The sequence below is a fragment of the Protopterus annectens genome, chromosome 2.part1 (assembly GCF_019279795.1).
Source record: "Protopterus annectens isolate FY-2018-M chromosome 2.part1, PAN1.0, whole genome shotgun sequence".
Classification (NCBI taxonomy): Eukaryota; Metazoa; Chordata; order Ceratodontiformes; family Protopteridae; genus Protopterus; species Protopterus annectens.
Window position 1 is genome coordinate 366,221,687 of NC_056729.1, and position 25,784 is coordinate 366,247,470.

General features: G+C 38.5%; 1 protein-coding gene across 2 annotated transcripts in view; it reads left to right on the forward strand.

Annotated features, from left to right (window-relative positions):
- Window positions 1-279: 279 nt before the first annotated feature.
- LOC122794069 (ADP-ribosyl cyclase/cyclic ADP-ribose hydrolase 2-like) overlaps window positions 280-25,784 on the forward strand; it is a 459,871-nt gene continuing 434,366 nt past the window's right edge. Inside the window, exon 1 of one of the 2 annotated variants that reach the window (XM_044062206.1) lies at window positions 280-615. In XM_044062206.1, the coding sequence (XP_043918141.1) occupies window positions 386-615 (230 nt within the window). In that variant the 5' untranslated portion in view covers window positions 280-385. The remainder of the gene's footprint in view (window positions 616-25,784) is intronic. The other variant, XM_044062205.1, reaches the window with a different exon arrangement.

The following is a 25,784-nucleotide window of genomic DNA, read 5'->3' on the forward strand; positions in this document are numbered from 1 at the left end:
AAAAAGTTTGTTTTTTTTTTTTTGGTTTATAATGTACTTATTATACCAGCTTCTTTCTTTCTGTTAATGCTACTGTATATTTTCAGTGATTAAAATGGATTTATTTGGTTAAAAAAGATTAGATCATACTTTTCATGGTCTGATTTACAATATATCTATGCAAAGAGGCTTTGAGGTCATATGAGACATGCTGTTTCATAGATCTCTGTCAAGTAACATTGTTTAAAAAAACAAATTGCTAATTGTTTACCTTGGAATCTTGCCAGGCCAAAGCTAGAAGAAAAGCAAACACATCTGATTCTCTGAGCAACACTAAGCAGGATAAAAGCCGAATTGCTGGCTTGAATAAAATTCTTCATTAGAGAGTTTTCGTCAAGCTGCATCCATGAAGACTTGCGGGAGGCATTCATACTGGCAGCAGACATCTGTTGTAAGACAGGTTGCTTTCACTCTATTAGTATTTTTGATAAATTTGCTTTCAGCACATACAGACAATTCTAGCGACATTGCAAAGTTACAAACTGAGTGGCATGGCCCAGGAACAACTCTGGATCTAAAAGAAATTATTCTTGGCAGATGTTACAACTATATCAGAACTATCAACCCTGCACTAAAGTAAGTAATTGCAAAAGTAATTTTGTTGGCTATCTTGTTTACTGAAATAATGTAATACTTTTCAGACACACTGCCAAGCCTTACATTGTCAAAATTACTGCTGTGTGAATTTTTATCAAAACTATTATACTAATACCATTTAGATTTGGGGATAACATGTTGTGCTTTTGTCTTTATAGGAAAAAAATATATATACACAGCACACTACTAATTTTCTGAATAGTCTTTATTATACATATGGCATGTACCATGAACTGGCATATGAATAACCTGGAATAAAATTAATACATAGTACATATTCAATGAGTTTTGTTTGCTCTGTGAAACGAATGTGATTGGAGTATGCAAATATTTGCACTGTGTTTGAGTATTGTGTTTGTCTTTATTAGTTTAAATTTAAAAAGAGCATACCTGATTTTTAAACAGAAACAAGTATTTGCTTGTCAAGTTATTGTGAGCTCAGAAGGAAATTATATTACTATGCAGGGAGTGGAGGCACCACCTTTATTTGGAGATACGAACTTGGTCCTATTTAATATATTAACTTCAGACAAATATCCATTTATAGTCTGCGGGTTTCAGTTTTGTGCTTTTGAGATGGAATGCAATTTGTTTATTGGCTTCTATTTAATTTTTATTATTACTATGCACTTGCAAAGATTGCAAAGATTCCATAACTAAACATTTGTTTTATCACAAAATGAGCATGCAAAGGAAAAAAAGAATGACGGTTATCATGTCATGTTTGAGTAAATCTTGACAGCTGTTACAACACTTACTGCATATATGGCAATTTGTTGCAATTCAATATTTCATCTTAAAAAAGAGCCATGCTTTCCTCATTTTTGCTATAATGCATCTAGTATTTATTTATTTATGCTAAAATGCTGGACACTTTTGCTGGATAATAGTTTTTGGTACAAGTAACACAGTTATATCTGAAATGCACTACTGTTCCTGTTCTGTCACAGAATTCCACAACTCTGCAGATGAGGTGTGCTTTGAAGCTCTAGATAATCCACTCATTTCTGGACTGTTGTTCATTTTTGGAAGGGCATGTGCTGCTTGAAAGAAGACCCTCAAAAGAAATAAACTAAGAGGGATTCCAGATAAAAATGGTAACATAAGGCTACATGAGACTTTCATTACTGCAGTGGTCAAACCATCAAGGGGAGTTAACGAAAACATGACTATACCAGAAATGATGGAAATATCCAAATTGTAAAGAACCCTGGCATCACTGCATGAATATTTGATTAAAATTAAGAATTTATGATGTGGCATAATGGTTAAAGTGTTTACCTCCCAGGTACAAGGTTTGAGTCTCACCTTTAAATGAAACTGGCTAGGCTTAAAATGACCTGTAAGGGCAGCCAGCCTAGCACCTACCTAAGAAGTGAGACTATGTATACAAAAATATAGGTATGCTAAATGAGCACTGTTTCCAATCATGATCTTCAAGAATAAATGAAGGAATCCAGTATAAAAGTGTTATCTTACAAGCTAAGATGATGTTGGATTAGTAATACAACCAGAAAAAAAACAGGTACACATGGTGGCGTGGCAGAAAATACTGAATGTGTTATGTTATATATAAAGTTTATTCATGTGTAGTTGACTGCATGGACAGATACAAAGAAGATGTCATCCAAATGAAAGAATCCAATGTGTGCTTTTACAGATGCAAAAGTTTTTGGGAGGCATCCTTGACCTATTACTGTGTGATGTGCAACCTACATTCAAAAGGAAGAAGTCCTGTGATATTTTGGCACTTAGGAAAAATGCTTTGTTATGGGGAATCTTGAGTATTTTCTGAGCAGGAATTTTCAATACACCAAGAAAAAAAAATAATAAAAACAGTTAGTTTCATTCACATAGATGTGCAAATTAAAGTGATTAACATTCAATGTACATTATCCAGCTTACTTTAAAAGCATGTTTCCACAAGAAGCAAAAACATTTCTGCAGTCATGGGAAGCAGTCAAAGTACTGCAAAGTTCTTTTCACAATCAGACAGCACAACCTTGACAGGCTCCAATAACTAAATCAGACCAGCCACAACATTCTGTGAACTTATCAAAGTTTCAGAAAAAATTGCTTCAACTGTTTGCACTATTTAGAAAGAAAATGACCCAAAGAAAGTTGTTTTGTTTATGTCTGGATTGAGTAAGACACAAATTCTAGCAGTACTAACTTGATAACATGTCAAATTAAGGTATTGAATGGTTCAGAAGGGACAGATGTCATAACCATAGTGTAGTCTGTGTCCTTTTTACACATAACAATGCAATGAGTACAACATGTTGTCTAACAATATTTTTTTCTATCATATCCTTTATTTTTTGAAGAGAGTATGCCAGTTTAGAAAGCCATGTTGTGCTACAAGATAGTTGGCCTCCTTTTATGTTATATATGGCCATGAAAAAGTGTTTCATGCCAGTTAATATTTTGCACCTTGTAAAATTTGTGGTACAGCAAAGAGTATACGGCATGTCAGGGGTAGAGCAAGGAAATTCCATTTTGTACTCACAAGCTTTTAGTGCTACTCCCCCCCTTGGAAACCTGCCCCCAACACTTAATAAATATAAGTAACATAGTCAGCTGTTCCCCCTAAAACTATTAAAAATATTGTTTGAAGATTAACAATATTACATTTATTGTGAAAGGCATTCATTTGGGCAGTTGCAGACATAATATGACCTGAAAAAAAGCCATGTTATATGATGCTCAGCAGAAAATGTATTCATTAGAGTACAAAGTATATGCCTGGCTACACCCTTGACATTTGATAAATAGCTTTGAGGATAAACTTATTGGTACAGGTTCACTTCTGTGAGGGTATGATGTTCTGCACATGACCATCAATTACATTTAGAAAAAAAGTGATATAAAGAAAAACCCTGGCTGTGTAGCACAGAGGGATGAATACCTAACTATGGCACTGGCATAGATGGCCTATGTTTGATTAATGTCTTGCGTACCAGAGGAGATGGGATTGGTAGGTGGGAGAGAGTGGCTTATGACAACTTGTCTGTCCTGGGTGAGGGACTAGGGTGTTTGCCCAGGCACATCTCCATACCTCTGTGGTTGAATGACTAGTGGAGCCCAGGATCAGCATTTTACACTTCCCCTTGTGAGCATGTGCGGGGTGTGGGATTTGAAAATGTGGATGGGGTATAACAAAAAAAAAATCTTTGATGAATGCTTGGATTATGGCTGCATGACTGGATTTTGCCCCACAGAAGCAAATGGCAAGTGTATATTGCAGAGAACTAAAAAAATATATAAATATATATATATATGTATATATATATGTATTCCCAAAAAGAGAAATCTGCTTTGTCATCTGTCTTGATTAGTGCATAGGACTTGGTGGTGGTACTCCCTACTAACATGTAAAACAAAAGTGTTGGATGGTGCATGAGCAAAGTATATCATACTACATCAGTTTGTCTCTGTTCTGTTATGCATACCAGTGCAGTGAGTATTGTATATTACTTAATAATTTGTTTGTTCTTTATCACATGGAAAAGCATAGCACATACAGAGGAACATATATCATGCTGCCATATGTTCTGTCTCCTTTTTGCTCTGTGTGGCAATCCAAGGATGGTATATGTTGCTTAACAAAATTTTTGCCCCCCCATCATATGATTGGTACAATGACAGGCGTACACTACTTGTAGTATGGAGAGGTCTTATGATATAGAATGGTAGTCAGAAGGATTTACACTTCAATTTAGTGGACATTTTGACTACCTGCCAGAATTTGGAGTGTACGGAGGTGTTCTTAAGTATTATTAGGTTGTTTTGTACTATTTGCGTGAAAATGTCCAAAGAGAGAAGCTGTCTTTTATAATGACTAATGCCTAGCAAATGACTGCATTCTTCTGGTAATATATATATATATATATATATATATATATATATATATATATATATATATATATATACATACATACACAGACGTGTGTGTGTGTGTGTATATATATATATATATATATATATATATATATATATATATATATATATATATATATATATATATATATATATATATATATAGACATACATACATAAATGGACACACACATACACACTCACACATATATATTATATATAACATATATGTTGTATAAGTAGCACCAACGGTCCATGATTACTGTCCAATATCTATTAAAAGACAACCAAGTTTAATTGTACAAACACCAATGGCAGAGCTTCAAGCATCTTTGTTTCAACTTTGTTTCTCCTTGCTGCCCTAATTACTTTCAGTCAAAACAGAAGTACTTCGCTGACGTAGAGAACACATAAAGATGTCTACTGCAGTCTCACACTGCTTGACAACTCCTTCATCAGCTGTGAAAGCCAGAAGAACACTTTCTGTGTTGATTTTTTTATGTAGCTAGTAGTACATGGAGCAGGTAAATCTCCATGCACAATTGAAGAGTTATGATTAGATATTGACTCTAACCCTATATTATGTGTTCTTGACAAGGATGATTTCTTGGCATCCGTTTCTGGAATGCATGATAAGCAAGTTGCAATCAGAGAACCAATCATAATCCTATATATGTATTTATATGTACATACATATATACACACACAAGATTTTTGATCATTTAGGAGAGTCATATGTCATGTTATGACATGTTTTTGTCTCTCACTTGTTATATATGGTACTATAATGCATAATACATGATATCTGACATCGTACATAAAAGCTACTTTGCATTCAGAAGTTTAAGTGTTGCTTGGGGAAAAACAATCAGTGTGCCATTATAAATTCAACATTATTCATGAAAAGCAGCTGTCTCCTCTACTTTATAGAGAGCACCCAAACACAGAATTGTAACTGCCACAAGCACTGCAGCACAATTACCAATCTTGAAGAATGCAATTTTGTTGGTGGTGTACCAAGCTACCATAGGAGTTGCCACATATATGGACAGCTGACTGGAACTTAGCAGCTGCTCTTTGTCTGGGAGACTTAATAGACTGAGCAGTAACATCTTTTAAGACTTTTGTTTTGTGATATTACAGGAGTAAAGTTAATCCTCTGTGAGCTGCCTCCAAGAACAAAAACAGTATTCCTTTATAAAGTAACCTTTCTGCAGATAATGTGCTAAAAATGGCTGCCCATCAATTACCTTCAGTAGGTTTGTACATGTCTGACAAACAGACTGTATGTCCTTCCCAGTTCACTGATTGATGTTTTTTGCTTTTGCTTTTGATTTTCATCACTGTATTTATGGCATCATAACATAAATAACAGAAACTTAACATCAACTCAAGAACTAACATCTGTAAGTAACAGATCTACTTTATATTAGAGCATCTTCTTCTTGACAACAACACTGTAGCTTATCTTGGCATATATTAAATAAAATGTATAAGAATACTATCAAAGTTTACAAACTGATGATAAAGACAGCATCATACCTACACCTTGCACAATGTCATACAGTGTGCGGCTGATAATCTACCTCTGCCTTTCATGTAACCCTTCTAATCAGTATTCCTGAGACAGGTTTTACCCAGAGTAACGTGGGCACACCCTGACTCTTGCACAGTGGAGGTGGTCCCTATCTTTTATTAATCCTCCTGTCCTACAGCTAGCTCACATCCCTCTAATGGGCTTATGACACATCACTTATGTGTACATTACATTTCTTTTCATATTTGTACTCTATTGCTTTTTATTAGTTCCTTCATCATTTTATATCATGTGCCATTTCACCTTTCTCTTTTCTTAAATTATAGTTAAAGCCCCTCCCCGATAAAATAATAGCTATATTAACTATCACATTTCTGTATCGCTTCAAATATATTTTTCTTTCCCCTGCATTTGTATACATGTAAAACATAATTAACCTAACATTTTTTGTTTCTTTCTTATAGCACATATTAGTATTCTGCCTGCAACTTCCTCTGTTATATTTAAGACTTTAACTTCTTTGTTGATCCTATTGATCTGATAACTTACTTTTCTGAATCTGAACTCTCTTCCCCCTCTTGTTTCCATTATAGCCTATTTTCTTTCATTCTGTCTTAAGGCTTGTTCCATTTCTACTTTAATGTCATCCCCTTGTAACCTTGTATACTCCAATCCTATTATTTCACCTTCAAGTTTTACTTGCATTATATTCACCTCCTTCTTCATGCTCAAACTCCTTACCCTTTCTTCAAATAAAAGTGTGTGTCAGTCATATTATCATCTGATGAAGCAGCAGGAGCTCTGAAAGTGCTTATGATTTGCTAATAAAACTATATTTTATCCTGGAGAACTGTGTCACCTGTGATTCCATCTGTGTTGTTGGATTATTTCATGCGTATTCTGGCACAAATCTGAAACACTTTTAGTTCAATTTCATCATTATCAGCACCAAAAGGTTTTTTTTTGTTATTTAACATTTAAATTCTGAAAAATATAATTTTGCAAAGGACTTTCAACTCTACCTTTTGCTCATTCATTTGTAAAGTTTTCTGCCAATGCACATGTTTCCAATACAACTTTTTACCCAGGCAGAGAGCATGTACTTAAAGCCAGCTACTCTGCTGGCAGGATATGCCCCCTTTCCTTCTATCTCCCTTTCCTTCTCCGTATCAACACTCATCTCTTTCTACTGTCCAGGTACTTCTGAAAAAAAAAAAGAAAAACTTCTCAACTGCTACGATCCATTTTTTTATTATTTATTTAATTTGGTAACTGGGGTAGAGAACTGATCCAAATGGACCTATTTCAGTCTCAGCCAGGACAAATATGAATGGCAGTATACAAGCATGTTAGCAAATAAAATGTTGTATAAAGATAGCAATAAATAAACAATAGCAATAATAAAAATAAAGTACATAGTATTAGGGACAATAGGAAGGGGTACTTAGAGTAAGGAGACAACAAGAAGGAGACAGTGAAATAGTTAAGTGATACAGCAAAAAGTGTAAAAGATAGTAAAAGTAAGGTAAGAGCACATAGAAATTAATTAGATACAATATGGAAGAGGTCAAATATCAGTGTAGGGAAATAATGTGAGGAAGACAAATGTGTCCGACAGGTGAAGGGGAAGGGGGGAGATTAGGTGATGTGTCCGGAGAATAAGCATTTACAAACTGACTCGGACTTAATTTAGTTCTTTAATATGAGCACAAAATGATGGGTATGGTGTGAGGCCTTCAAGATTAGTAGGGAAGGATTTTCAGAGTCTGAAGCCCAGGATGGAAAAGGTATGGTTATTACAATAAAGTCTGGTTCTGGGGCATTGAAGAAGTGGACCAGAGCAGTTAAGACATCTTAGAGTGTATCTGGGGAGTTTTGTGAATAGGTTGAAGGAAAAGGAAGGATAAAAATGTTCTCTGAGGAGCTTGTAGAAGTGAGACTCAAGAAGAAGAAGGCCGTCACATTGTTGGATAGGTAGCCAATTGGCTTTATTAAGCATTATACAAAAATGCTAATTTCTGAAGGAGATGATAATGAAATGGCAGGTAGGGTTGCTTATCATTAGGATGGTGGAGGAGTTTTTCCTTGAATGCTGTTGCAATAAGTGGACGTCCAGATTCAAGCTGGGCTTAAATCATATCCTATGCCATTTCTGGTTGGCATGGAGAGAAAGAGGGAAATTTTATAGGACCAGAACAAAAGGGAATTAGTTTTATTCCATACTTGTTCTAGGTGAAGATGAAAGTTCAGTGTGGGATCAAACTTCATACCATGTTATTTACAAAAAGTGACTTAATTGATGGGTTGTCAAGAAAGTCATGGATAATAAGTGACTGAGAGTTTTTCTGACATTTGCAGGAGGTACCAAACAGCATTACTGTAGTTCTGGAAGTGTTCAGCATTAACTTTTTCTTATTAAGCCATTTGATAAGAGATAAGAAGTCAGCATGTAATTGTTTGTATGGCTGAGAAGGTCAGGTTTGAGTGAAATAAGACCATGTCAACAGCATAAAGTAACAGAAAGAGAGAGAAAGCTTCCAACTCTAACTTTGTAATCATATGTTCCAGGACTAAGCTATCATTTTCCTCTGAAGCCACTCTACTAACTTCTGCCCTAATTTCTATAATATTGCCTTTATTTTCTGATACATTTTTTTGCTTCATAAAAATGCATTTTTGCCATCATTCTCCATAATGAAAATCTTCAGTGCTGGCAGCAGCCTTCCAGCACTGCCTAGAGACTCAAAAGAGTAAAGAGTGCTTAATCAACATTTACATTCATTTTATGCCATAAGAAATTAAATCAATTTATACCCTCTTTTTTACATTAATTCTCAAAATTATTTAAAAGTTATCACCACAAAAGAACTTAACTAAATAATTATATTGTTTTCATTATTTCTTCTTTTATATTTAGCCTCTATCCTCCCACCCTTTCTTCTACAACCATCTTCTTATTTCAGCTATTACACTGACCTCTTCCAGTTTCTTGTTATATAACAAATTCTCATATCTTTTTTTCAACAGCACCCTCATTATCACAAACCAAAATTTATTCCAATTTTCTATATCACATTTCTTTGCTTTATCATACTTCCTGTTGTTGTTGTATCTTTCGGCTTTTCCCGGTTAGGGGTCGCCACAGCAGAACTCTGGTCCGCTAATGATTGGCAGTAGATTTTTCGTACCAAGTTGCCAGCTCTGATGCACAACCTTCAATGAAGTACACCCATTCACACATGTCTCCACACAGAAGACACTTTAGCTGAGAATCGAACAGGACAACGTCTTACTGTGAGGCGACAATGCTACCGTAACACCACCACCGCAGTTATCATATTCATAGGTATAAATTTAAATCCTTTAAAACTATATTCATTTTTAAACTTTTCCCAAAATCTGATATTCCTTTTGCAAACCAAAAGACAGTGTTTTGTTGCATCTTCTTCCATACATTGATCATCTTATATTCATATTCTCTTTCACTGAGAATTTGTATAATAAAATTCTCCATAAAAATCATTTGCTTCATAAAATGTTTCAGACCTTTTCCTTCTGTCTTTTACTGCCTTTTTCATCTTCTTTTAATGACTTTAATGGCTATGCAATTTTTAATTATATCATGCCATTCTTTTCCCATCAACCTCAATTACTTTTATCTTCCATAATTTCATTTTATTCTCATATTCATTTCATCCTGTACATTTTTCTTTTTTTACTTCCTATGTATTTTTTATATTTTTCATAAATCATCTTGCCTATAATTTCTTCTTGGGCCGGATTCACAATGGCTTGCACGGAGTCTAAGAGTAGAGTAAGACTCCATGCAGCCATCTTGTCTGACGAGCGATCCATGAACAGCCTGTAGGGGCGTGTAAGAGAGCTCCTAAAACGGCTCTTACACGGACAGGGTTTGGATATGGAAATTACCTCAGTTGCAGCCAAAAGGCATGCAAATTAGGTAAATTTGTGATCCAGGAAGCACAAATCTGTCCGTGTAGGAGCTGTGTTAGCAGCAGAAATGTACTCAGTTGACAACTGAGTGCCATTCTGCAAATACCACAGTGGAGCCTTGTCAGCTCCAAATAAAGGTTGCATATGTTCCAGGAAGCATGCCAATGGCCAAATATATGGCCACTGGCAACGTACCCACATGCAAAATTAAAACAAAAATGTTTAAACATAGTGCAGCACCACGCAAACGGGCTGCGCTGCAAAAAAAACAGAAAAATAAAAATTTTATGAAAACCATCAATTTACAATGTAAGGGAATAGCAGGCTGAAAACAACATGGCCACCGATTAGGGGTTGCTAAGGGGGGAAGCTCAGTGTAAGACATGTAACTAAGCATTAGTAGGCAATCCTATGTAAATGAGTGTTAGGATACTGAATCACACTTTTACATAGCAAATGAGCACATTCCCTGGAGTGTAGGAGTAGGATAAGGGGAGTAACAGAGTAGGAGATAGGTGACATCACAGGGGGGTATGTATGAAAAAAGTGAAGCTCATTGGAGCAGAGTGGCATGTGAAAGCTGTCAGTTAGACATCATGGAAAGAGGTGTGTCAACAGGTAGACAAGGGAAAGCCAAGAAATGGAAGGTGTACACTGTGGATAACACCAAAGTTTCTTGCTGAGTGTGCATGTGCGCGTGTGCACGCTGGGAAGCCCGAGTAAGATGGAGTGCGCATGTGTAAGTGTGAGTGCGTGTGTTAATGCTGGAGTAAGCATGTAGAAGCCTGTTTAAAGACTTGTAAGTGCGTTTGAGTTGGTGCGCGCGCGTTTTAACCCGAATAAGCAAGTTGTAGTCCATCTAAGCATGTGTGTGCACGTGTTAGCTGCTGTGCACGTGTTTGCCTTGTATGTGCGTTGCTCCCCCCTGAGGAAACAGACAGGAAGAAGTAAGCACAACAAATTGTAGGAAGCTACCAGGGAATACTAGCAGAGCTAGCAGATGAAAACAATCAGAATCAGGCAATTACACAGGCAGAACACTAGCTCAGCCCAGCACTGAAAACTCTGCAAACAACAGTGCAGTATGTGTCTCTCAAGAGACACTGCAACACTGGAGTAAGCTACTAGAAGTGAAAACTGAAAAAGCTTCACTCGGACAAAAAATGCTAGGGGCTGCCATAGCTGTTATAAGGCGACATATGCAACATGCTGAGGGTGGTGACAATGCAAATGCTGCCGGACAACCCACAGTGAGGAGACGGAGAAGAGTGTACAGGCTCAGGGTCACCTACCAGGGGTTACATGAGCTGGAGATAGTGAAGCGCTATAGAGTGGACAGAGACCTCCTGCAGCAAATTGTTGAGCTGTGCAGGCCACGCCTCACACACAGAACCAACAGAGGGGAACCCATCCCAGTGGAAACCAAGGTATGTGTTGACCTAAGAATACTAGCAACAGGTACCTTCCAGAGACCAACTGGTGATATGATGGGGATATCACAGGCATCAGCATCCAGGGTACTGCACCAGTTCTTGGATGCCATGTCAGCACATGTCGGTGATCATGTATATTTCCCCAATTCTCATGAGGTATTGGCCAGCAATATGTCTCTTCCAGCAAATAGCGGAATACCCTGAGGTAGTGGGTGTAATAGACTTCACGCATATATGCATTAAAGCACCAGCCGGTGAGTGGGGTAGGGCCTACATTAACCGCAAGGGCTTCCCCTCCATCAACTGCCAGGTTGTGTGTGATGCCCAGGGCATAATAATGAATGTGTGTGCTGGCTGCCCTGGAAGCTACCATGATTCCCATATCTGGCATCTGATGCAGCTGTACCAGACATTTGCCAATGGGGACATCCCACATGGTCACCTACTGGGGAATGCTGGCTATGCACTGGAGCCGTGGCTGATGACACCCATCAGAAACGCACACACACCTGAACAGGAACGCCATAATGAGGCACACGCATAAACACGTAATGTAATAGAGTGTGTGTTTGGGCTGCTCAAGTCATGGTTCTAGTGCCTGGACACATATGGTGGAGCCTTGCAGTACTCACCAACTACATGTACCCAAATTGTCATGGTATGTGCTATGCTACATAATATGATTCTGCCAAAACAGCTGCAGCAGGAAGAGCATAGGCCCAGCCCAAACAGCCCCCCACCATTGCCAAGGCCATCACAGGCAGAGCATGACTCAGAGGAGGAACAACCTGAGCCTGCCCCAGTAGGCAGAAGGAGGCGTGCCCAGTATGCCTTGGCCTTGGCAAAGAGGCAACGCATAGCACATACACTGGATCAGTAGGAACCCTGGAAATGATACCTCTCTCTGACTCACACATATAGTAAAAGGGATGCCTAAGTTGACACAACCTGCTTTCAAACATGTACAGGGAGTGTAGTATCTGCATCCAACATAGGCAGCCCTGCAGCACCACCTGAGGCATGATTGCCACGTGTTTAGCAATGTAACACCATGTAGTATATGCAAACTTGATGACCCATGAGTAACATCCTACCCTCACCAAGCATGATGCCACAATATGAAGACAAGATGATCAATTACAACAATTGGCTTAAGTATTGTTGTTAGTCAAAGGGGATCCAATGCCTGTCAGCCTGGGATGACATGCTGAGCAAGACACGATGCTCTGCTAGGGATGGCTTGCACCTATCACCCCTGGCCTTTTGGATACTGGCAAAGGCTGTTGTCACCCCCATAGTGCCTTGAATAGGTAAGGCTCAAAACACAAACCCACCTCCATAGGTATCACAAGGGATACGAAACTAGAAGTAATGCTACCCAATGCCAGAAGTCTAAACTGCAAGATGCATGCAGTCCAAACTCTCCTCAGCATGGAGAATGTTGATATCTGTGCAGTAACAGAAACCTGGTTCAAGGCTCCCAAGAGCACCCTAGCACTACCAGGTTACACCTCATACCATGCTTTACAGCCCCAAAACATGGAACAAACTACAAAAGGAGGGTGAGTATCAATAATTGTCAAGGATACCCACACCCCCATGTTGGTGCCACAGCATGAAGCAGCACAGACTATCCACGTGCAAGTAACAGTGGCTAAAACTGCCACCCAGTTTGTAGCCTGCTACAGACCACCCTCCTAAATCCAGGAACCCCACTTGGCCTACTTGAGAACACATGAAAATATGAAGGTCTCTCCAAACAACATTATATTGGGCGACTGCAACTACCCAAACATAGACTGGGAGCATTATTCTAGCTCCAACACCCTAGGCCAAAGGTTCCTAGACTTCATAAACCGAAATGCTATGGAACAACTTGTCACCACTCCCACAAGAGGGGTAAACACACTGGACCTGGTAATCACCAACATGGGGACTCTATGGCCAAGAGGAGAAGTGTATCCCTCACTGGTAAGATCAGACAGAGTAATCTCACTGGATATTCACATCCTGTTCCCAGTCCCTGGCCAGAAAACCACAGTGAAAAACATGTGTAAAGCAAATTATGCACTCCTCCAAACTGAGGTGGAATCCATTAAAGCCCTTGTGCCTGTGGAAAATATGGCCCAGACCTCAGAACCCTTTATGAATGCATTCTATGAACAACTTCAGGAATGCATGGATTATGCAATCCCAAATAAAACCAAGACACAATCCTCCAAAGGCAGGCATCCTGTCTGGTGGACCCCAGCCATTAACAAACCATGCAAGAGAAGGAGGAAGCTACTACATGATAGAGCAAAATCCAAAAATGGAAGGCATCACTCATCAGTATTATGACAAAAAACTATGGCCACACATAAAATGACTGATGATGTCAGCACCCTATAAGTACAGCAGGAGAAGAAATAACACCCAGTAATGTGAATAGCACGTTGTGCTAATGCGTCTCTCTCAAGTGTCATAACATAGTTAAGTAGGGGTTTAAATCCTGCAAATGCTCAGTGTGTGTGTGTGTGTGTGTGTGTGTGTGTGTGTGTGTGTTGGGGGCAGGGTGTGTGCATGTGTGCAATTCTCTTTGAAAGAAATGTCCCTTTTGACAACTGGAATAACACACTACATGATGTACATTCCTCTTTGTAAAGACTGATGATGTCAGCACCCTATAAGTGCAGCAGGAGAAGGGAAGCCACCCAGTAATGCGAATAGTGCACTGTGCTAAAGCATCTCTCTCAAGTGTCTAGGTAGGGGTTTGAATCCTACAAAAGCCATGTGTGTGTTTGTCACACAGTTTGTCAATGTGTGGTGGGTTTTGCTTTTATTATTGTATGACATATAATTATAACAGTAATTGCAATGCACACATCAGGTATGTGTGTGCCACATACAGATATGTACCTGTGACCTGCAATAGTTCCTATGTGTGAAGCCTGCCTCATATGAATACAGTTGTTACCTTTGCCAGCATGTGCTGCAGATTCCCAGACCGTACGCCATACATGTATGTTGATGACAATGCATACTGCAGTGATCTGTGCCGTAGGCCAACTGGGTGACACACAGTCATGAAAGCTGTGATATATTAATGTGGGTGAGGGTTCATGTCTGGTGTATATGTCACACATGTTATAACACTGCAAAGTCTGTGAGTAATGGACATCCAGTGTAAGTGTAGGCAACTGTTGCTGATATGCATAAAGACACCTGCTTGCTTAGGCGATACACCAAGGGACTGCCCAATACCTTTGGAAATGTAAATATCACAGGATAGACAAGAAAACACTTGTCCATATGTACACACCATTACCCGTTCTACATGATGGGTGCTGCCACCTACATGGTACTATTGGAATACTATGTTAAGTACATGCTGATGAGAAAGTTACAGTTGTGTTACAGTAACAGGGCATGGCTTGGACAACAGGTATCTGTCTGTATGATACCCTTGTGGTGGTCATGTGTGTCATGTGCAGAATGCATTGTAGGCCACTGTATGCATTTCCAGTCGTGGATGAACATATCCCTAGTGTGTTGGCATATACGTGAGACTGCTATATGGCAAACAGTATTCTTCCCAGGAATGTGTGGGGCTCAGTAAGAATGGCTACATGGTATAGTGTAGTACTGCAGAGATATCACTGACACTGGGTTTCCTACATCTGTGTATCAGTTGAGGATACATCATGTAATAGGTTAATAGGTTCATACTAGGCTATCTGCCCTAGGGCAGTTATAAGCCTAGCCAGACTGTGTTTGGCTTTTGCCACCCATTTTAAATGAATTTTGCTATGGCCTTTTTTCAGGTTAGTATACTCTGCCTCTGTGTAACAATGACACAGAAGTGAGACGTTTGTGCTGAACCTGTCAGCAATGATATTGGCAATGTATGTGGCTTACGTGTATTCTGTCATTTAGGACTACTTTTGAGCATATCTGGGAATTCCCACCCAGATTCCTAACATAACTAAAGAAAGCCTTGTGATTATCCTTAGTGTCTTGTGCAATAATTCTCTTGAAGTTGGCCTTAGACGATTTTATGTGTGCCTGTATTTTGTTCCAAATACTGATCAGAGATGCCTTCCCTTTGTGGGATATTGCTCAATCATGTAGTAGCTACCTCCTTCTATTGTTTTCTGTTATGTGGCTGTGGTCCACCAGAAAAGACGCCTGTCTTTGGAGGATTGGGTCTTGGTTATATTTGGAATTGCATGATCTGTGCATTCCTGAAGGTGTTCATAGAATGTGTTTATAAAGGATTCAGCAGTTTGGGCTGTATTTTCCACAGGCCCGGGGGCTTTGAAGGATTCCACCTGTGTCTCGGTTTTGAGGTGTGTGGAATATGCTTTAGACAACTTTTTCACTGTGGTTTTCTGGGCAGGGGCTGGGGTTGGTATGTGAATATACAGTGAGATTACTCTATGGTCTGATCTTACCAGTGAGGGATACACTTCCGGTCTGGAGCATAGAGTCCCCGTGTTGGTAATGATCAGGTGCAGTATGTTTCCCTTCTTATGGGAGTGGTAACAAGTTGTTCCATAGCATTTGAGTTTATGAATTCTAGGAACCTTTGTCCTAGGGTGTTGGAGCTACAGTAATGCTCCCATTCTATGTGTGGGTAGATGAAGTTGCCCAATATAATGTTGTTTGGAGAGACCTTCATATATTCATGTGTTCTTAAGTAGGCCAGGTGGGGTTCCTGGGTTTAGGAGGGTGGTCTGTAGCAGGCTATGAACTGGAAGGCAGTTTTACCCACTGTTAATTGCACGTGGATAGTCTGTGATGCTTCATGCTGTGGCACCAACCTGGGGGTGTGGGTATCCCTGACAATTATTGATACTCACCCCCTTTCATAGTTAGTTCCATGTTTTGGGGCTGTAAAGCATGGTATGAGGTGTAACCTGGTAGTGCTAGGGTGCTCTTGGGAGCCTTGAACCAGGTTTCTGTTACTGCACAGATATCAACATTTTCCATGCTGAGGAGAGTTTGGACTGCATGCATCTTACGGTTTAGATGTCTGGCAGTGAGTATCATTACTTCTAGTTTCTTATCCCTTGTGATACCTATGTAGGTGGGTTTGTGTTGTGAGCCTTACCACCAGAATGCAAACCATTGACATTGGTAAACCATATGACCCACATCATACTGTCAAACCATGTCATACATACATGTGACCCCAAGTGAGACAAATGTGTAGTACAACACAAAGTGGCCACCAATATGAACTATAATGTATGACTACTGTGTCACATGGTGCATGTCACCCTTGCCATGTGTGCACTACGCATCTACATGCAGAGAATGCAACTCCACCTTGTTCACAAATGTACACCTGCAACTGTGTGCTGCAAACATCACACATGTACTGTCCAGTCCACAACACATGCAGGCACAGGTACACACAACTGCCATGTGGCACATGTGCAAGCATTACACTTTTGGAATTAACACTGGTGTATAAAAAACTACAATGACAATCATAGTGTTAATGCTTCAGGCATGCTGGGATATACCCACAATGATATCATTACACTGTACTGTTAACAACATGATAATATTACTCCAGTGCTATGTAGTCACCCTGTGCATCAGCACCATGCTATCCTGTTCCTGCATCAATGTTACAGATTGCAGGAGATGGCGCAGTTTCATCATATGCACAGGGTGTGTACTTAGTTTGCCAGAGTCTGCCATTGACACATCCAATCGACATGTATGTGTGTGTGTGTTAGTGAGGGACAACAGTACAACATGGGGCAATGTTGATGCGGTGTGTGTGTGTGTGTGTGTGTGTGTGTGTATGTGTTAGCCCTAGGTGTCAGCATTATGCATGTGTGTATGCATGCACACAGTTCCACCACATGGCTGCCATATACGGGTGTTTGTGGACAGCCACAGACTGTACCTGCCAGGTCATACAGATCACTGTCTCTGGCCACGGACACGGTACCTGTGCCTGGCAGGGGTGCTACGGACAGTATCAGGTACTAAGCCAGACTGGGTACTGTCATCAGAAGCAGTGGGTTGCTGACTGGACACATGTCCCTGCTGGGACTGTCCAGAGCCACGTGCACGTCGTCTTCTAGGACGGTCTGATGACAGCACAGACCCAGCATTGATGGGGCTGGTACTGGCACTGTGGGAGTGGCTGCAGGTTTGTTGTTGTCCGCGATGACTGCCAGCTGCTGATGTTGCTGGCATACGTCCACGTCGATGCCTCAACCATCCTGCATTGCCCTGGCTCATGGACATGAATTTGTGGAACAGATCTTATCTGTCCCCCCAACGTCTATCAATGACCTCGCATATTGCAAGGGTACAGCAACATATCCAAATAGTGGGACAGACACATTCCAGATTCAGTACTTTATTACACACATTTCACTCTTTGGTTGTGGCTGTCTCATTCATTTCATTATGTACTCACTGCAGTATAACTTTATTCCAGACTTATTACAGCTTTCTTGGTAGATTCATACCCTCTTTCTCACACTCTCACTTGTTTTATTTTTACATTTCAGGATGGTACTTAATTCTAGGTGTTATTAACATTTCTTGCTGGGTTACAACAATCCTTTCCAACTGACTCACTTATTTCATATGGCAGATTTTAAAAGGGATGTATTTGACACATGTCTAACCTTTGTTGATTGATTACCATTCATTTTCAGGCTGAAGCAGTTATCTGATATTACAATACAGGTAGAGACTCTCTATTTGAGACTTGTTTAATGTTTATTTCTGGATTACAGGCTGCATCACTTATCTAATCTTACAGTACTAGCAGAATCTTTCTTCTAGGCTTATTTGAACTTTATTAATATGTAACAACACTGAACTCTTTTACAAGCTGTCTCACTTATATTCTATAACATTTCCAGCAAAATAATTACTAACCTGCCTGGTGGCGCAACCTCACCAGCCTATCAGCATAGGCTCACTGATTCATGGAACGGACACCTGCAGCTGTAATATAAATGATGTAATGTTGGAACATACATCTCCATACTATAGGCTAGGATAATTTCTTACATACTTAATTACATGGATACTTAGTAGTGGGGCGTTGGACATTTGCCGGGACTCCTGGATCCAACGGTTCAGTTGGTCCTGCTTACGTCTCTTCAGGTCCGCATGGTGATGATGGACCTGTTCACCAGTCCATGGAATGCCCGTGGCACTGGTGAGATCATGTGCCAACTGGTTCCATGCCTCTGCCTTGTATGCACCCCAGTGAACCTGAGCCTGCATGAGTTGTGCCTCATGATCATGGACTAGGAGCCAAACCATATATTTTGACTCCTCAACACCCCACCTCTGTGCTCTAAAGCAACTTCCCTCTCCTGCACCTGCCATCCTGACTGCAAATGGGTACCACAATCAGTTATGCTGTGTATTCCCACCTATGGGGCTTATATATGCCCATTTTCCAGCACTTATCTGTGATTGGCCATTTTGGATATTTATCAGCTTAAAAAAAAAACCTGCTTTGTCATGCTTCTATTTCCATTCATTCCTATAAATATATATGCTAATACTGCATTTCTCAGTACAGCTGTCATGGCTTAGTAGTTCAGTACTTTGACTATGGTGCACAGTATCCTGGGTTCAAGCCTGTGCATTGTTTTTTTTATTTTACTACTGTCTAGACAGGCTAGGAGGTATGTCTGTGTAAAGGCGGCTTTGATACAGATTGCTCAACATTGCCCACCGGTGAGCTGGTTGGCACGGTGTGCAGCTCCGTGCAAACGGCTTACGCTGGATAACACATTATTTGGCTATGAACACTCATATTATGCTGTGTGAAACGTTGATCAACTATGGGCACTCATTTTAAGCATGTTAAAGCGCTGCTCAAATCCGGGCACTCATATTACACATGTTAAATCACTGCTCACCTGAGGGCAGTCATATTAAGCTTGTTACAGCTCTGCTCACCTATGGGCACTCATATTAGGCTTGTGAAGCCTTGCTCAGCTATGGGCACATAATCTCTTTTTTATATTTTATTGTGTCGGATTTCTTCAAAAATACATGGCCCATTTCATTACATTTTACTTAAATTATAGTTATATATATATATATATATATATATATATATATATATGTGTCAGGGGATTGTTTCATGCTTATTTAACTAAAAATAGAGAATGATGTTGTGGGGGCTCGAACCGTGACTACCTCCTCTTTCGCCAACGTCTCTACCGCTACGCTATTGCTACTTGGCTTAATTTGCATATTTAGATCTTATATGCTTTTCACTGTCTGCTAACTGTGGCTGAGCGGAGGGCATACCTGCGCAAACAAGTGCAACTACGGGCAAATTTTACATTACAGTTGGGTTTATAGTCTTTGGGAGCATGTGTGGTGTTGTGTTCTTTGACATTTCCGCGGACTCGCTCGTGGGAGTTTACTTTCGGGACTCTGACTCTTCTGGGGGCGTGTCCCTTTGCAGAACCCGGCATTCAGACACGCCCTCTACTTTCCTATACAGACCGTGTTAGCCTAGGGTATGATTCAGCATGCCCTCATGAATATGCATGGTATGCTGACGTCATACCATTAGACTGCAGCCTCCGTGTAAGACATATTAACTCTTACACAGAGGTTTCATGAATCCTGCTCCTTGTCTTTCTTTCAACTTTCTCAATATCCAAAATAAATGCATTTATGCTAAATGCACTACTGGATTTATTATATTAAAACCACCTTCTTCTTTTTCTAATAAATTATCTTTCTTCTCACCTGGTTCAGCCATGAGTCCCAAATGAAGATAAAAATCTCTTTTTCACTTTAAGTGGGCAACATATATGTTCCCCTAAATATGCTACATTTCATAATACATAAGTATGCAACATACAAGTATTTTTCTGAAATTATGAATACAAATCTTTTCCACCAAGCCTACAGTTTTTATTTTTCCCAGTGTCTCTCTCCATTAACTTATTGCACTTTTGTACTCATCAAATTTCACTCTCAAAATTTTTGTTTCCTTTCTTGTGAAATATATTCCATTCATTTTATATCTCACCAAATCACTTAGACATTATTTTGTTTAACTGAAGACCAGCTTTTTAATAGCTTTTCAGTACTTATTGCAACCTCACTTATCCAGCCCTTGTTTTTGATTATTAGACATAAATCATCAGTATGAGTCATACATATATGTAATGTAACATATCCTTGCATCTCTAATCTTGCTTCCCTCATTTCATGCATACATGTCTGTGCTACTACTTTCATTACTAATACAAGTAAACAGATACTCTTTGGGAATCCCTGCATTAATCATGTCTTAATATTTATTATTTCCCATCTATCCATTTATCATAACTATTATCCATAAATTTTCATGACATTTTCATGACATTTCTTTATTTCATTAATAATTTTTCTCCTATACCACATGCCTCTAAAATCTGCCCCATTGCTTCATGGTTTACTTTATCAAAGACTTTAGCTACATAACGTGCTTAACTTCTTTATTTTCTTTCAGTAGCATCGCTAGTACTTCCTTCACTATAGTTAACATTTTTTTCATCTCTCTTCCTTTTATACCATAAATCCCTTCTCCTACTCCCTCATCCAATAAATTCTCTATCCTGTTTTGTAATATTTTTAGGAATGTTTTACACTATAGTCACTCTTCCCTGGTGTTATATGTTATATGCCTCCAATTTTCAATTTTTTTCAACTATTTTTCTATATCAATTTCATCACTCTACCACATATGTCTTCTTCAATTATGCCTTCCTTCATTCATTTAATATTACAGAAAAACTCTTTAATCTTTATTTATTCCTTTATAATACTCAAAGTGTACACCATCCAATCCTGGTGCTGATTCAGACTTAATTTCTTTTACTACTGTTTTTATTTCTTCTACTGTTTTTTCATTTTCTAAAAAAAAAATCTTTATTTTTTCAGATTTTTTTTCACATTGCATTCTTTCTGACCATGCATTTCCTCTTTTTCATACATTTCCCTAAAAAAATCTGCCAACACCATAATATTTTCTCATTTACATTTTAAGTCTGCTTTGCCATCTAAGATAGCTTTCATCCTTCCTTCTCTTATATTATTTTCTTAAATAAGGGAGACCTCCTCTTTCTTTCTTTACAAAAAAAGATGCCTATACAACACTGTTTACATATTCTCGATTCTGTTCATACATCTGTTTTCTTTTTCCCTTATTTTGTCACTTCTGTGCTCTATCCATTTCTCATAATTCTGTAAAAAATTCTTTAAATCTTGTCTTATTTCTTTGTTTATTCTTCTTTACATTTCTAATTATATATTTTTATACTTTTGTTTATACACTACCCGGCACTGTGCCCCATTTTTATAAAATGTACTCATTTTATATGATCTTTCCATAACATTTCTCTTATCACTCCTTCCTCATTTTTAAACTATGCAGTTAATCTTTTTATACCTTTCCCTCCTTTATTATTTCATTGTATTCCCCTATTTTAGTCTATACTGCACTATGATCTGAAAACTCTGCCATCTATACTTCCCGTAATTTTTTCATGTCTTTACTGTAAACTAAGTAATCAGTTTCATTCTTAAGAATTCCCATATGCCCATTCTCTATTCATTCAAACATTTAAATCTCCACAATTTATTAATCCCTCAAAAATCATCTGTTGTTTTCCCTTTTCTTTCCTTTCCTCAGGGTACAGTTAAAATCTCTTAGCATTCCCATTGACATAGTGTAATTTCTTCAAATAAATGCTTTGCCTTCATCATATTTGTATATAAATCACAGTTAATCCTATACATTTTTGTTTCATCTCATATCACATATCACTACCCTTCCTGGTGCAACTATTGTTACAGCTAGAATTCTTATTTCTACATTTTTGCAAGAATTCCTATTCTGCAACATCTCTAAATTCCTAATAGCCAAATAGCCCCCCCACCTCACCCAATCATACAGCCTGTATTCTTTCTCATTTTAATTGTTATATCTGGTATCTAGAAAGAAAAAACGTTCATTTTTTTTTTTATTTTTACATCATTCTATTGCCAACAAATCCCTTGTATGGGTCCTAATGTTATTCACATTTAATGCCTATATTATTTATTTATTCAGTTACTAATTTATTCATTTATTTATTGTATTAGTTGATCAAGGAAGTCCAGCTGGGAACAGATTCACTTTCAAGCAAGAGCAAGATAAAAATCTCCACAGTTTAGTCTCATGTAAATGGAATAAACTGTGGAGATTTTTATCTTGCTCTGCATGTCCACCTTTCTAGAGTTTCTTTGCTTGTGGTTTTATGGTTCTGTGAAGCGGTTTACTACAGTGCTGGTTTGGTGTGGCTTGTTAACAGATTCACGGGCAGAGGCCCGTGGAGAAAAGCCCCAAATGATACATATTAAAGATTATACATAGTGTAGAAAAAATAGCACATTACAAGTATATACATAGTCTAGTAAATAAATAACATTGTTTGCCTAACTGTTTTACTTCTACATCTTATTTTTCTTTTCCTTCTCCAAAGTCTCCCACCAACTGATATTTTACTATCTTGTTCTTCTTTTATCCCCATTTCTCCATCTTTTTCCTTTTCATTTTCTAAAATTGCATATCTGTTCTCTTCCTATACAGTAATAACTTCATTATTTATTCTCTTTCTACAGCTTCATTGTTTAACTTTTTTCATTATCACTTCCCTATACTACCTTCTCTTTCATTGCCTTCTGTAATAATATTTTCTAGTGTTTGTCTTACATCTGAGCTTTCCTCTACATCTACTCTTTCATTTTCTAATATGGAACAGTCAAACAAGAATTCTAAATTATTTACATCTTCTATAAACAGGCTTACAGCTTTTTGCCATATTTCCCCTCTCCTCACATTAGCCACACTTTTGTTTACTGTAGTGTTGTGCTAAATGATTTTCATTATCCATAGAAATGACACATTTTAGGTTGGTCTCACCTAACAAATCCTATTTTACCATTCATAATTATTGTATTTGAAATGTATCGAATTTTCCCATCCTTGACATCAATTGTTACCCACATGTCCCAACCACTAGTTTATACATTTCGTCATATATTTTTTATCTCATGATTTTACTATATAACCAAAGGAAAAAAAACAATTTTAACTCATTCTTATCCATATCTGAAGTCCTAAATTGCACAGTTATTTTCTTGTATAGGTGTAGTCCCAAGCTCTGAAATAAATAGTCTCCCAGTGGTGCTACTGTATTTATTCTTTCAATCTCAGTCATAAATTTTTCCAGCAGGTTAAAGCTTTCAAATGTCACTTCACAAACATTTTTAGTTCCCAAATTAATTGAAGCTGTTATGTCTTTAATGTTATTCGCTAGTGGCAAAATAATGCTATGGATAATGTTATACTTCTTCATACTGACATCACGTTTACTTTTTACCTGTTACTACTGGTCATCGTCTCTAGGACTGCTGAGAAACTGCAAATATTTGTCCTCTCGCATTTCCTTTGTAAATTCTTCTTTGTCTTTCTGCATCTGCACAACTTCTTTCTTGTAACTAAATCTCTATTGTAGAGGTAAACCTTTAAAACAGGCTCTTCTACCAGCTGAGAATACTTTCAGTGTTTTCCCTTCACCAGCTATTGCTTCAGTTTCCAACCGCTCAGTTTCTTCCTCGTGTAATAATCTGTCCAGTAAGTCACCCATTGCACTTGTTCTTCCTTGGCTCTGCCTGGTCATCAAATCTAACAGTACTTATGTCACTAATCCTCCAAATTCAAATTCTATAGCAAGTATTTTGTCTCCTTCTCCTTTCTTCAGCACATTTTCTTCCTCTCCTGTCCAATTCTGTGGCACGCTCCTCTATCTAGAAATTATCAGACTGCAGTAGCAGCCCTCCAGTGCCACCTAGCATCTTCATAAAGTGCTTCACATCTGCAGCTCCAAAGGATAGGATAGGTTCCCCAGTACCCTGGTCAAATTTCCCCTATTCAGTATGAATGCCACCTTGGGTCTCCCATGAAAAGAAGGTTCTGGCCTAGTGGTGCAACATGTAAATAAGTAAATAAATAAAATTCTGTTCAATGTGAGAATTATCATTTGACATCTTTTAAGGTCCTGTAGAAATATATAAATATATAATGTATGTCCACTCAGGTCCCTACAATCCCTTACTGATGAAGCAAAAGGCAGCATAAATAACAAAAGTAATATAATCTTCTTCATGTCTATTATCAGCATTATTCTGAAGAGAATGCTTTCTCATATCAAAAGCCATGACATGGCTTTAACTGATGGACTGTCTCCAGTCTTTATTATGAAATAATATCCACCTATAATTTATCTTTTAACAGTGCTCATTCACAAGAGTTAATAATAAGCTACTCTAGTAGAAATATTGAAATAAACCAAAATAATGTTAATACGTCATGGAAGTACCATGGTCAAGACAGACAGTTATGTGTCTTAGGATCATAGGAGGTTTCTATGCTAATCCCTTACAAGCCTAGCCAAGTTCAACCTGTGTTCCCAAGGGTATCTAGTTCAAGCAGACACTAAAATTAGCACCTATTGCCCCGGTCCAAAAGGGACCCAGATGGATCCTCCGGGGTGAATTTCTGGTTAACCATCCAATTGACCAAATTACACTTAAATAGGGCCAGCAAAGATCTTTGCTTAGCATGAATAGGAAGCTTGTTCCAAAGGTAGCAAAACCTCTGTGAGACAAATCTGTCTCACCAGTAAGTTCTGGTGATGCCCTTTAAGTGAATGACCCATGTACCATTTACCATTTAACTTGCATATGTGCAGCATTTCCATTAATGCTGGTTCAGAGATTCTGTATGCAAGACACAGGTAGCCTCTGAGCATCTGTAAAACACAGAGTACAGTGACAATGATTTCAGTCTGTCTGCATAAGACAGATCTTGAAGACCCTGAATTTTCTTTGTAAGGAACCGTTGTGGTCTCTACAATTGCTGCAGGTGTTTGGAAAGGAACATAGCAAAGGGAGCATTGTACTCTATTATTCACCTGATGAGGGAAGAGTACAGGGGGAGTTATGACCTCCTTTTTTCTGTAAGCAATGCCCTTACTTATGAAATGAGCAATATAAAGTGCCCTTCTTACCACTGTGGAGACATGTTGATCAAAGTTAAGGTTGCTGTCAATCCTTGTGCTCAGATCCCTCACCACTAACTATGTGCTTAGGATATTGCTACTGATGTGGTGGTTTGCAAGAACATCACCCTTGCCGAAGGTGATGATAATGCATTTTTTCACATCAAGTTTAAGACTATGACTTTGGCACCAGTCATTAGTCTGCATAAGACTTTCTTGGAGGATATTGACATCACTGGAGGGGTTCAATGATCACTC